Source organism: Peromyscus maniculatus, chromosome 3 (assembly GCF_049852395.1).
Source record: "Peromyscus maniculatus bairdii isolate BWxNUB_F1_BW_parent chromosome 3, HU_Pman_BW_mat_3.1, whole genome shotgun sequence".
NCBI classification, from domain to species: domain Eukaryota; kingdom Metazoa; phylum Chordata; class Mammalia; order Rodentia; family Cricetidae; genus Peromyscus; species Peromyscus maniculatus.
Genome location: NC_134854.1, coordinates 22,797,504 through 22,811,989, shown reverse-complemented (window position 1 = coordinate 22,811,989; position 14,486 = coordinate 22,797,504). Strand labels below are relative to the sequence as shown.

Here is a 14,486-nt window from a genome sequence, read left to right as displayed (position 1 = left end):
TCAGTGCTGGTATTCAGTTTTATTTTAAGTATTATCTGGTTGCAGACGACTACATTTTAATTCACATGCTAGTACTTTTCTCTAAAGTTTTGTTTGTTTGTTTGTTTGTTTGTTGACACATGTCCTTGAGAGAACTCTGTGGGTGTTCTAGTGGAGAAAACAGATGCACATATATGAAGCAGATGAAGACAGATGTGTTGATAGTAGCACCATCTTTTCTTTAGTGAGTGCTTGTTTGTATGCTTCTTTGTCTAGTTTTTTGGACAATATCTCATTTAATCTCAGGAATACAGTGAGGTAATTTCAAATGTCTCCATTTTATAAACGAGGCCCAGAAAGACCAGAGGATTTACTGATGTCACGTAGGTCATTATCAACCCCATTTCTCATTCCTGTTGTCTGACTTGTAAGCACTAGGTGCAGGGTTTTGTGTCTCTTCTGCTATTATGAAGATGTATTTGATGAGTGTGCAGATATGTGTGCCAGGCTCAATTCTCCCGTCAGAAGATGAAAGCCTCACCCTCATGCCAGAGGAGACAAGTTTTCCTTTGTCACATCTCACTTTTCTTAGCTGCATAGTTGCTTTTGCAATCTCACACTGAGGCTTCCCAAAGAGGTAGGCTGTTGGCTTTCAGCTGAAGAGGTACTGCCCAACTCACAGAAGTCATACAGTAACGTTCAGAGATAGGTTTTAGTTAGTGCTGGCATGCACTGATGGTGGACAGAGAGGCTTCAGAATACTCTAAATTGTCCAGGACAGTCAGTCCCACAGCAAAGTTATCCAGTCCCCCAATGTCACTGTTCTAAAAGTTGACAAATTCCATGTTATGTTAAACTTTGCATACAATACAAAGCACCTTAGAGGTTAGGTGAGATGACTTGGTGGATAAGCTGATTTCTTTCCAGCCTGACAATATGATTTCCCTTTCCTAGGACCTACATGGTGGAAAGAGAGAGAGGACTGACTCTCGAAAATTGTCCTCTGACTTCCACAGGCATGCTGTGGCATGTGCACACCTAAAAACACAACATACACACACACACACACACACACACACACACACACACACACACACACACATACACACACACACACTCTAAATACATAAATAAAATGGAATCCTACTAGAGGTAGTGCTAATGCCCTGTAGTGACTAGAAAAATTAGACTAAGGAAAAGGAGGAACATTGCTTGGAGTTGTGATGATAACATGATACAACCTGAAGAGTTTGACACATTTTATTTGTACATGAGATTCAATGTCAACAATGAAAACAATAACTGAAGAGAATTAAAATTCAGAAGTAATTACTGATCTTTTTGGGAAAACACCTGAGATTGCTCTGAGTAGGATCCTTCCTGAACCCTTCTTTCAGAAATAGGAAAATCATTTCTTGGCCTTTGGCTAAGATCAAGTGTAGAAATGGTGGAGAGAAAACAGGTGTAGGGAACCCTTGTCATTCAGGGCACTCTTCCACACATAACCCAGGAGTGTTCCTTTTCCATGCAGTCCACAGATCACATCCCACATCCCCAGGACCCCATCATTTACCCTTCCTTCTGAAGGGAAATGAATGAATCAGCACCTCTTTGTGGTACTGGATTCTTGGGATTGAGAATTTCACTACACATGAGATCATCCAATGGTTAGAACCACAAATTTCACTTTGAATGCCTTGAGATTAATGCTTCACTTGATCTTCAAAAGGTAAAGTTGTGTCAATAGATATATTTCTGGGCCAGACAATGCCTAGGTGACATAACTATACCAAGTACTGAACTACAATACTGGTAAAGACCAAATGACATCTGGTGCTGATATTATCTATACCTATTCCTATGAGATCTTCCCATAAATATTGACATAAGAAAAAAAGTTACTTACAATATATGGTAGGCATGATGATGTCACTTTCCACCTCACTGACAGGGTTTGACACAAGGCAGCTGTAGTTCCCAGTGTCCTCCTTTGTCACTGGAACAATCCAAAGGGTGTTGTTTTGGGGAGAAAATGAGTGGTTGGAGTTGATGCCAACAGGCTTCCCATTTTTTCGCCACTGGTAAACTAGCCTGGTACCCCCTTCCACCTGGCAGGTCAAGGTAATGTTGCCCACATACTCCACAGCCCCAGAAGGAGGATGGAACTGAACCACTGGCTTCATGACAGGATCTGTAATATCAAGAGACGTAGAAATAATCACTTTCCATTCATGGAGCTAGACTACAATTCTAAGAAGCCTTTCCAATATTGAGTCCTGGGAAAATGATTCCAACATTTTAATATTTTGTAAATGTAAACAGCTTGGATAACAGTTAAAGAGGACATTAAAAAGTCACAGAAATTTAAAAATGGTAAAATATGAAATATACTTATACAGTTAGAGCTAATCAAATTCTAGAACTTGAATTCAAGTATTGCCAGTTAATCTATTTACTTTTTTTTTTTTTTTGGTTTTCGAGACAGGGTTTCTCTGTGTAGCTTTGCGCCTTTCCTGGGACTCACTTGGTAGCCCAGGCTGGCCTCGAACTCACAGAGATCCGCCTGGCTCTGCCTCCTGAGTGCTGGGATTAAAGGCGTGCGCCACCACCGCCCGGCTACTTTTTATATAGTTAATGGTTGAAAGCCCAGAGTTCCACTTTCCTATTCATCATGCTTTCTCTACCACCAAAGCTTCTCTCCCCTCCCCCTCTCTGAACTTAAGGGATCATGCAAATGCTTATCTGCCGTGAAGGTACACTCTCACAGGCAAAATGTATACAGTTATTTCCCTTTCCTGACTTGTAATGTACCAAAAGCACCTAGCAAGAAGGGATCTAGCAACCTCACATTTTTATTCACCATCTGAAAAGTAAATTATACAGCTCATGTATGGTATATGTTTGAAAGCGTGGTAGGGGGATTTTTGGAGAGTGGCATATATGCAATTTCATTAACAAGCTAAAGTCTAAATTTCAGTCAACACTGAATCAATTTAACAATAGGATATGATATATTACTGAGATTTTTTATTAAACTTGAAATATAAAAGAAATTTTTGCTAAAAAGAGAAGTAATGAGAAACTAGCTTTATTTTATGAATGTGGCACTCAGCAAACGTAAAGGAACACAAACATTTCTTCACTGACTTTTAGCTCTAAGTAAATGGATAGAATTGGTAATCACATATGCATTCACTATCATTCCAGCAACATCATCAATCTTCAAAGTTCTTTACCCTGTTTGATAAAATAGTGATTTGTGGGCCAGCGAGATGGCTCAGTGGTAAAGGCACTTGCTGTTAAGCCAGAGTTTGATCTCCAGATCCTACATGGCGGAAGGAGTGAAACTACTCCAGCAAGTTTCTTCTGACCTCCACATGTGCTCTGAGGCATGTTCAGGAACACACACCCACACACGTGTAGATAAACAGAATAGACATAAGAAAACAGTTACTTGTTCAGAGTTAAATAGCAAAGAGAAGAGGCCCTTACACTTGTCAATGTATTGTTCCTGCATTTTAGAAAGATAGACATTAGTAGTCTCTATCTCTGTAAGCTCACAGAGCACAGAGAGGCCAAGGTTGCAACACCTAGGTAGCCTGTGATTGGATCCAGTACTTCAGGTGTTGATTTCCCATCAAGCCCGCAGTTGAGTTTGATGCTTCTTCCTCAGGCAAATTTCTCTTATATTATTGTTACATTTTTTTTAAACGGAAACTTCATGAGGGCCCAAACAGGCCCAATTCTCCAGCCCAGGGCAAATAGAAACAAATGAAAGATAAGGAAAAACAAGGTTGAAGAAACTAGGAGGGGAGCTGAACAACTTGGGAACATCTGGCATTTTTCATGGTGGATGTCGTCTACTGGTTTGTTCATTTAATTCAGTTCTTTGTCTTCCCTGGCAAGAGCAAAGGGTTTGCAATAGCATCTTGAGCATGTTATTATGTTTTAAAAAGAAAAATGAATTGTGTACACTGGTTATAGTTAAACACATCCCAGATATCTCTGTGTGAGGATATATGTGGTATGAGATAACTAGGCAGCTGTGACATGGAATAGTCATCCATATCATACACTTGCCTGGAACAAACCTGAAGTTTTCCTTTTGAGCAGGCTTAGGTTCTTAAACTAAGCCTATTTACTACAGTTTTTGGTTCCATTTCACTAAATAAATCCAACATTACAATACACAGGTAAGGGTTGTTCTATTAAAACTTGTATGAAAACTGTTGTAGAAGAACTTTATGAAAGTTCCTGTTAGGTATTTCTTTCCTTTCCCTACAATTGCAGACATCTGGTCCCACAGCCATTGTCCTAGTCCCCCCCTGTAGCCTCTTCTGCTTCTGCCTGTCTCCTTGCTGCACAGGGGTTGCCGAGTCGGCTATGGCCAGTGCAGTTCTGAACACTGAGAAGAAAGCAGCAGGAACACAGACAAGGCTCCTCTTTCCATAGACTTCATATTCTAGTCACGGAAGCAAAACAGTAAAAAATAAATACAGATGCTATTTACAGGTGATAGTAAGTTCGATGGAAGTTTGATGAACAAAGAGAAAAGTACAATTAAAGAGAATGAACAGTGTGTGTGTGTGTGTGTGTGTGTGTGTGTGTGTGTGTGTGTGTGTGTGTGTGTCTGTGTGTCTGTGCACATGGAGAGTGGTCAGAAAAGGCTTCACAGATATGACAACTAAGATGATGCCTAAAAGAAATAAAGGACATTATATTGAGTAAAAGTTGTCTGGATAGAGTGAAGAGTGAGAACAAAGGACCTGAGTTGTGCGTGTATTTGTCCTGCTCAAGGAAAAGCAAGGGACCAGTATGGCCAGAACAGAGAGTATAGTGGTCAGAGGCAGAGAATGGGGTCAGATGGTTTTGAAGATTATTGTTAGTACTTTGACTCCCATTTTGAGTGCGGCAGGAAGCTATGGCAGGTGTTTTCTGTGACAGGAGGCAGCAAGAGAAGAAGTACAGAGGCTAGAGAGCAAGCTATTGTAGCAGTTTAGGAGATGGTTAGAGGTGTGAGCAAGGCAGCGGTAAAGGGTAGGCGAAAGCAGCTGGAGTCTATTTTTAAGGTTAGCCAGTAAGGTTTTCTTTCAGACTGGATGTATGTTATGAGAAGATGGGATGGTCAGTGATGTATGCAAAGCCTGGACCTGAGGAAGTAAAAGAATCAATTTAATACTTACCAAAATGAGATACATTGTCAAAGAAAGAGAAGACAGAAAAATAAGTTGAATTTTGTACATAGTATGTTCAAGGTATGCCACTTACAAATTTTAATAATTAAAAACAAATGCCTGATGGTTAGCTAACTCCAGTCTCCCTCAGAGAATATTTCCCCCAACTTCTATTGTCCTTACATAAAGCCCTTGACTCATCTTTAATGTTGCACCAAATAAAAATCTTCATGTGATTAAAAACAGGGGCCTTCCCAGGATATAGTCTACAAATGAGAAAGCTTCCAGTAGCTTTATATAAATCCTAAGAAAACAGTGAGTTTCACTTATTGCTTGAAAATCAGTTGCTGTGCACTGGGCACCTCCCTTATATACATATATAACTAAATCTCAGTAAGCCTTATGAGGTAGGAGATTGTATTAGGGAAGCTTTGAACATTAATGAACTCACTCAGAGTGGGTAGAGCCAAGACCTTAAATCCCAGCAAGCTTGGTATCCTGGGCCTCCGCTGACGACCTAGCCTCCTATCTACTACCACAGAGGACTCACCATCAACAGTGACTTGTATCTTCTGACTTGAGGACAGGGTTCCATTTCCCTGGATGTTGACCTTCACAATGTAATTGCCCTCATCAGTGAACTGCAGCGGATTGATGAGGAGAGAGGCATTGGGTGGCATCATGGTGAACTTGTGCTGGTATTCCAAGTCGGGAACCACAGACTCATTCACAGAGCCCAGCAAGTATTTGGGCATCGTGTGGGATCTTTCAAACAGCCATATGATCTGGATCCCAGATGCTGGAGTGTGGAAGCCATAGTGCACGGGGAGGTAGAGGGCCTGTCCCCTGATGCCATGGACAGTGTGTGAAGGCACAGTTACCTTCAGCCCCGAACAAGCACCTGCTATAAAGGGAAAGAAAACTGTGAGTACCTGGAGCCACATCTCATAATACAAAGGTACAGTTGCAGAGAGAACTCAGTCAGATGATAATCCCTTTCAAAGAAGAAGGCTTCTAAGTATTGACTATTCTAGTACCAGTTACAGGTGGAGGTAAATATTTGTCTCTGAAACCTTCTGCATTTGAAAGACTACACCCAGTGAATATGCTGGCTGCATGACTTCCATAAAGACAAGGCAAAAAGGAGAAGCAGAAGCTCTTATCTCCTATCATTACAGAATAATAGAGAACGGAGAACCGAGAAAGACTCTGAGCTCTAAAGTTCAATAAAACCATTACACACACTTGAAAATAGACTATGTCGATGTCATATTCTGATGAAATTATGCAATTCCTGAAATATTAAGGGATTACTTCCCTGCAAGAAATTTCTGCAAAACCTTCTGAATTAGCTTAATACTCCACTTTTGGAAGCCCCTCCCCGCTTTTAGTCAAAGCCACACCAAATCTGAGTCACCTAGTAAACAGCACAATAAACCACACTCAGTTAAAACGAGTCATTCCTTGTCCACAGAGGACTCTGATTGGTATTTGAGGAACAACAAGGGGCAGGCTTGGATTTAACAGAGTGGGGGAGGAGGAGCTCCGAGAGGAGGTCAGTGATAGCCAGGACAAATGGGGAAGGATTTTAAGAATGCAAGAGTCATGGGAAATTTCACTTTATATGAAATTAAAATGTAACTGGAGTTTGCTATCAGAGGAGGCACATGACTTTTCTAATGATTTATTTGTTTCCCACTAGCTGAGATGAGAATGGACTGAACAAAGAGAAAAGCAGGAACACCAAGGTGTCTCAGGAAGTGACTGTACCAAGGCAGGCAAGAGATGAGGGTGTACTGAGCCATGGTGTACTAAGATGGGGGTGTACCAAGCCATTGTGTACTGAGATGGGGGTGTACCGAGCCATGGTGTACTGAGATGGGAATGTATCAAGCCATGGTGTGCTGAGATGAGTGTGTACTGAGATGAGCATGTACTGAGCCATGGTGTACTGAGATGAGTGTGTACCGAGCCATGGTGTACTGAGCAACACGAGAAATGGCTGTCTCTACCTAAAAGAACAGCTACTGCACTGCAGGGTGGGATCTATAACACAAGGAGAAGTAAGGAATGTCTTCATGCTCTTGAGTCATGTGGGAGAATGGAGATGCAAGCAGTAGATACATCATGGGACCAAGACAGAGAACTATTAGTTTTGGGGGTGGGATGGGGAAATCAGAAGTCAGTTTAGGGCATACTCATTTTTAGATGCTCACTAGACATCTAAAAGGCAATGCTGAATGAATATAGTGATTAGGTTTTCATTATTAAACTCATGAAAGGTAGTTTAGGAGAGAATTAGAGGCCTGAAGTGATGTGAGGCATGGAGTTTTTCCCAATGTACAGTCTTATGCAGTCTCTGTGTTGTTTGGGTCCGTGAACTCACTGATATGGCTTTATCTTATATTTGCATATTGCTTCTTTTTTTTTGGTTTTTCGAGACAGGGTTTCTCTGTGTAGCTTTGCGCCTTTTCCTGGAACTCACTTGGTAGCCCAGGCTGGCCTCGAACTCACAGAGATCCGCCTGGCTCTGCCTCCCGAGTGCTGGGATTAAAGGCGTGCGCCACCACTGCCCGGCGCATATTGCTTCTTAACTTCTGGAACCTGTAGATGTTCCAATATATATCATATATACATACACACACACACACATATACATTGCAAATGGCATACACACACACACACACACACACACACACACACACACACACACACACACACACACACACACACTGCAAATGGACCATTAGCAATGAAAAAAGTCCTTTCAGGATACTATATTTTTAAAACTCTAATTGAAAACTCTTTGCTTCATTTTATATGTGGGTGGTATTGGTATGAAATCACCATCAGAGGAACATTTATAATAACAGGGTTGTGTGTGTGATTTAAATGTAGGCTATTTTGAACACCAAGAGAAAAAACAATGGCACAAGGCCAGCGAGGTGGACTAGTGAGTAAAGGTACCTGTTATCAAGCCTGATAAGCTGAGTTCAATCCCCAAGACTCAGATGGTGGAAAAAGAGAGCTAACTCTCTGCTTCATGTTGTCCTCTCACCCAGTCTCACACTGTAGCATGTGTATGCACACACAGACACACACACACAGAGAGAGAGAGAGAGAGAGAGAGAGAGAGAGAGAGAGAGAGAGAGAGAGAGAGAGAGAGAGAGAGAGAGAGAGAGAGGTCAAAACAATTTTTTAAAAAATAAAAATAGTGGTGCAGAAGGTTGAAACAGTAATCATATATGCTTTGAGTAAACTTGTTGTAAAGGGGATGAGAGAAATGGGGTGTAGGCTGGGCAGGAATGTGGAATATGAAATTACGTTTGTAGGCACTGGGTATAAATTAGTCAGAAATAGAAATGGTGAAGCGGGAGAGTGATAGACCCAGGTAGAATGAAACTGAGCAGGTGAGAGAAGATGGGAGTTAGGGCCAAAGGTTTTCCGTTTCGGTTTTCTTACACACATGAAATGATCATCCTCTTCAATTGCCTTCCGTTTTCACTGTTTCCAGGAAACCCATCTAAATTAACTTATGGAAGGCAATTGGAACAGAGAAGGAAATGGTGCAAAGGTCTGTTTGTCTTTCGTGGTGATTTCCATGGAGAAGCTCAAGCATGTTGATCCCATCCTGTGAGGAATCAAGTTCTACCCACAGTGAGTGCTCTGTTCCCTTCCCAGAGTGGAGAGCTAGACAGGCATGCAGTCAGGCTCCCGGGCCTCTACATGGACTTGGGATAAACACACACTGCTCATTCACTTTAGTCCATCCACATCAAAGGTATTACAAGGTGCACGATTTGTTTCTGTAGGGAACAGTACAGGATTGTTAAATTCGGGGTTCTCCCAACTTGAGAGATTAAAAAGAGGGAGTAGGGTGCTGGAATATCTGAAGAGTAGAGTTGCTTGAAGCAAAGGAGTAGTGGATTCATCAAGGAAGCTGTAGGAGGAAAAAGGAAGATGGGTGAGTAAACCAGTGTCTTAAACTAGTGGTGTCAAAGATGTGTGAAGCAGAGGCTGAGATGGGAGGAGTTTGAACAGCAGGACACTTTGAAAGACACTGGTCCAGTCCCATGGGGCTCCACAGCCACCAGTCCACAGTTTATGGGCTTCCACTAGTGTGGCTGGCCATCTCTGCACATCCTCCCATCATGATCTCGACGTCGTCAGAAGATGGTTGTTTGGCTCAAACTGTTTTGGGGGGCCACCCAGGCAGGGGGATCGGAATCTGTCTCTGGTCTATGGGCAGGCTTCTGGAATCCGGTGCCTGTGGTGTGACACCTTGCACAGCCTTGGTGCCGTGGGAAGGGGCTTGGACCTGCCTAGGCTCAGTGTGCTGGGCTCTGCTGACTCCCCATAGGAGACCTCGATTTGGGGGATGTGGAGTTGTGGGGTGGCTTGGGAGAGAGGGCTGGGGGTGAGAGGAGGGAGGGGGGTTTGTGGATAGTATATGGAGTGAGTAGAAAATTTCTTAATAAAGAAAAATGAAAAAAAAAAAAGAAAAGAAAGGCACTGGGCTTTGGGATGGGAGCTGGGACAGGAGCAGGTCCCGCCTCAAATGTGTGTTTGCTGGACAAATAAAAATGCACCTCTGTGCCATTAGTTGAAATTAGGGACACAGAGTTTCTTGATAAGCAATAAATAAAAACAAGTTGTTAGCTCATTATTTCTATCTTTAGGAATGCCAAGTGTAACTTGCACTGTGCCTGTTGGGCTGCTGTCCTTTTTTTTTTTTTTTTTAACTTGACTGTGTATGAAAACATCTACCAGTCATGTGTCAGGGTTCATGTCTGACCTTCGACTCCCTCGGAACTGTGTTCTCGAGTAATTCTTAGATTGCTCACTTGCACGTGGCCCTGAAGTGAAGCTGCTCAGGAACATGTACACTTTCTAAACTTGCAGAGGGGATATTTTATTGGACATTTTGCTAAAGTTGGAAATGTGAAGTTGCAGCAAAGGACACATATTTAATCTTAAAATAGTGCTTAGTCAGCAAACATGGCCTTGGTAAGCGAGCCATTTTAAGTCTCTGCTCGCTGTCTTGTGCGCAAAGAAATACTGGACGGTGCTTGTACCCTCTCTGCTCTCTAATTGTTCAGGGGCTCGATATCCTGAGGTATTTTTCTCAGAGTAGCCACTACTTACATTTCAAGAGTAAAGGTTCAAAGGATTTTGAAATAGCGAGTCACAGTATTTAGTCCACGTATTAAGTTGTCAATTCCTGGATGTCCTCTAACAAATTGGCAATTCCATGTTTGTTACCAAGCAATCAAGGGGCTATGGTGGGAATCATATCATCGCCTTGAGAACGCACTGGGAAGAGCTGCGTGGCTGCTGACATAACGTGAGGTGATTGCCTCTGGCACAGAGCAGCTTTGTCGCTGGCTTACTGGTGCGTTGAAGACATTTCCCAGCTCAGCCTAGGAATCCCTGCTAGACTGAGGTGGGGGTGGATATATGAATCTTGAATGCCATTTTAGCCGCTCCATTTTTCTCCTTTCGGAGAGGTCCTTGCTTTTCTGTTTTTCTATAATTTAGTCTATGTAATTGTAGTTGGAAAAGACTAGTTGAGATTGCATTAATCTGCTGGGAGTGGTTGCTAGGAGCTGCATTACTATGTGGTGACACTATCACTAGAATAGAAATGTTACTAACTTTTGAATCTTGAATGTTGGCTCTCAACTATGAGCAGGATGATTTAGAGATTCTGATTAGTTATGAGGAGAGAATTATATTTCACAAGACAGTAAATATAATGCAGATACTGCAGTCTGGAGACAAATAAAGCTACTTCATTAGATCCCAAATGGTGACACATGACTTTAATTCCAGCACGTGGAGGAAGAGACAGGTGGATTTCTGGGAGTGCAGTCTGATCTACATAATAAGTTCAAAACCAGCCAGGGCTATAGAGTGAGACCCTGTCTAAAACACAACCCTCAGCCCTCCCAAAACAAACAATAGATAAACTACTTTCGTGTAAAAAAAAATTCTTTTGCGGCAGAGGTTGTTAAATGTACCTCACTAAAATGCTGGCCTGGAACTCGGGGGTCTCCTTCCTCAGCCTCCTGAATGCAGGGACTGGAGGTGTGCATCATCTCAACAGGTGAAAGTAACAAATTTATGTGGCATTTTCACTCACCGTATAAATGGGGAAATTAGTTCACTGGGCTAGTTAAGAGAATGAACCATATATTCAAGTCTTAAATAATATATTGCCAACTGTATTTCTGAATATATTCAGTGCTTTCATATAAAATGAAAATTCTTTATCAAATATGTGTGTTATTTTTTTAATTTGTACAGTATAGTGAGAGGTGATATAGCTTTTACAATAGAAGTTTGCTTAGAGATTGCTTACATTATTATTATTATTATTACTTATTATTTTATTATTAGGAACAGGATCTTACTATGAGATCTTGGCTAGTATGTAGATCAGGCTGACCTAAAAATCAGAAATATGCTTCTTGACTATGCCTTCCAAGTGCTGGGATTAAAAGTAGGTGCCACCATGCCCAATGCCTATATTATTTTTACAGGACAATTTATAGGTACTGAGTGTCAGCAGGGAATAAGTTTCCTTGTATTACACCTAAAATCTCCCTATCAGGAAAGGAATGAATCCACTGATATGACACAGCCGCTTCGAGATTCTGAGACTAAACAGGTAACATTGTTTTCTGTGGTTTGGGAAGCACACATTCTTTCTATTGATGTTTCTTGCTATAAATGTACCAAACCCACGTCTTCAAACACAGTGGTTTACTAATTTAGAAAAATGAGGTTCACCTTGAGAAAATTTTAATTGCTCTTTTCTAATTGCATGAGAAAACATAAAGGATTAAAGCTTTCCTCAGCCTCTGTCTGTGTGAGCAGATAAACTTCAAGAAAGCAAGTGATAGAAATATTAATGGAATTTTAATTTTCAATTGGTATTCCAAACATTTGCACATAAATGAAAATTTTTGTTTTTACTAGGTTGACAAATACTTCCTGAGCTTAAGAGAGCTGTTAAGACCTCCTGCCTTTTAGGCACTAATAGCAACTGGGGAAAACATTGGAAATACCACTCATAACCTGGCATTCAAAATTACAGCAATAACCTCACTTTAGAGACTTCTTAAGATACATAGTAACAGCACCTTCAAAACGTATATAAAGTTAGGAATACTTGAAAGTACACTGCAAAAATTATCCATGTTCCAACAACAGAGGACTTCTGTGAGCAGTTTTCCTGTATTGAATACAAACATTAGGTTTTACAAAGTGACCTCTACAGCAGCTCTGAATAGTTGGTATCTATTTCCCCATTACCACACACAGTATTAGCAAACACAACACAAATGTTGTTGACTGAAAATAAACTCTTGCATCTCTAGAAAAAAGTAGAAATTAGGAATCTGTATTTTGAAGAGACTATTTATTCATACATTTGGAGCTTACTTTTAAAATACTTTTAAATTTCTTTTAAATACAAAGAAAATTCAGTACTTTAAAAATAAAAGGATTTGCATATTCCTCATGTCCTTTACCACTTGCTGCCTTCAGAGAAAGTGAATTTACATAAAGAGGGGAATCATGGTCGATAACAACAACTTTAATTTTCAATTTGTGATTTCTCCCAAGTGTATTTTAGTCAAATTTCTCAATTGAATTGGTTCCTGAGTTCTTCTTAAGGCCAATTACAAAATCATTATTTGTGAAAAGCTAGAGTCCCACTATGTGAAAATGAAAAACAAATGAGAAACCAACGTAGGAACACTTATTAGGAAAGGATGATGTTGAAATTATGGTAGCAGATGTTTTTATAACAATTTTAAAATGCAGAACATATTATATGTTTAAATTTGATAATGTGACCACATAGCAATTGAGATGACCACAGTTTTGACCTTAAAAATTTATGTCAGGTAGTTTCATGTCAGTGATATTTATATACATTATATACAAATGTGGATAATAGTCATGTCAATATGAAATCTAACAAAATATATTAGTGGCAGTAAGGCTTTAAATACCCCAAAAGTCCAAAGCTCAAATTGCTTTATGTATCTATGTTACTCTTTAAAGAATAAAGCCCCCCTTAGAGTTGTATCAGACCAATGTAAACAAAACAAGAAACTAACTTAACCTTTTAGATCTATAATAGCAAAGATGAAAAATGGGACATTTGCTGAAAAGAATATTGATGGATAAAAACACAGAATGATATAGAGAGGGTTCAAATTATGACAAAAAAGAATGAGAAAAAAATATTAAGATACAGCAAAAAAAAAAAGAGCTAGTCATTGACAAAGAGAAAAGCTAAAAGACATTTTGGAGCACCGATCCTCTTAAACACATTTCTCTGTTTTGTCAGTTTAGCAAGAACTTCACATTTTCCCACATTTATATGAAAGAAGAACAGTTTGGATGTGATCTTTAATTTAAGCAATATCTTTAATTAAAAGAAAAACACCATTATGAATTGCTTTGAATTTCACTGTGTGTTTTTAATTTAATACACTATTAGAACATCTGTCAATTAAAAATTCAGTATTAAAGATTATTGAGCCTATCTGTAAGCCCCGGCAAAAGAAGAACCCCCCTAGCTTTTTATACTGCCTTAACTTTCTTAGCGAGTCCCATTGACAATAGCTGTTGCTCCAAGGAAACAAAAGCAATCATTCCTTGAACCTCATTTCTCTTACATGTTCCTCTTTCTTTGCTGGAACAGTGTGTTATTGTTAAAAGGTTCTGAACTGTTCTTCAATTATCTGAGAAAATCTACAGCCCAAAGCAAATATTTGCTTTATGCCTACAAAAAATAAGCCACAAAGAAAACCAACAAAACCCCATAACCCAAACCCCAAATACTTAAAAGCCAGTTCATGCAGGGCCTTACCTATAAGAAGAAAGTATATTTTGCAAAGGAAGATCCCAACCATGCTGCTGAGGGGCTCCATGAGAGCATCCTGCCCCATGCATACGGCGCCCTGATCTCAGTGGCAAGTAGGTTCATGGACCAGCAGCTGCTGGTTTATTTGCTAGGGAAATTAGCAGTGAGGTAACAGACCCTATCCTGCCTCTTGCTTCTGTGATTTGAATACAGAATGAATGTGTATACAAAGGACACAGGGAGTAGGAACACCTGTTATATGCTTTGCAAGAACACAGGGCTGTGGCTTTCGGAATAGTTTCTTAGTGATTCTCAGTAATTTTTCAGTATAGCTTTAAAAATTATACTGAGTTATTCATAATCAGGAGGAGGAAGACACTCTCTTTGGGTGACCTCATGATATATAAATCCCAAATCTGGTTTCATATCATGAAAAATTATGTGGTTTTGAA

The 14,486-nt window shown here is 40.2% G+C and overlaps 1 protein-coding gene across 2 annotated transcripts in view; it reads right to left on the bottom strand.

Moving 5' to 3' along the window:
* Hepacam2 (HEPACAM family member 2) overlaps positions 1 to 14,234 on the bottom strand; it is a 37,518-nt gene extending 23,284 nt beyond the window's left edge. For both annotated transcript variants that reach the window (XM_006991204.4, XM_042274634.2), the window contains exons 1-3: positions 14,041 to 14,234; positions 5,704 to 6,057; positions 1,886 to 2,170 (exon numbers count right to left, since the gene is read on the bottom strand). In XM_006991204.4, the coding sequence (XP_006991266.1) occupies positions 1,886 to 2,170; positions 5,704 to 6,057; positions 14,041 to 14,119 (718 nt within the window). In that variant the 5' untranslated portion in view covers positions 14,120 to 14,234. The remainder of the gene's footprint in view (positions 1 to 1,885; positions 2,171 to 5,703; positions 6,058 to 14,040) is intronic.
* Positions 14,235 to 14,486: the final 252 nt, after the last annotated feature.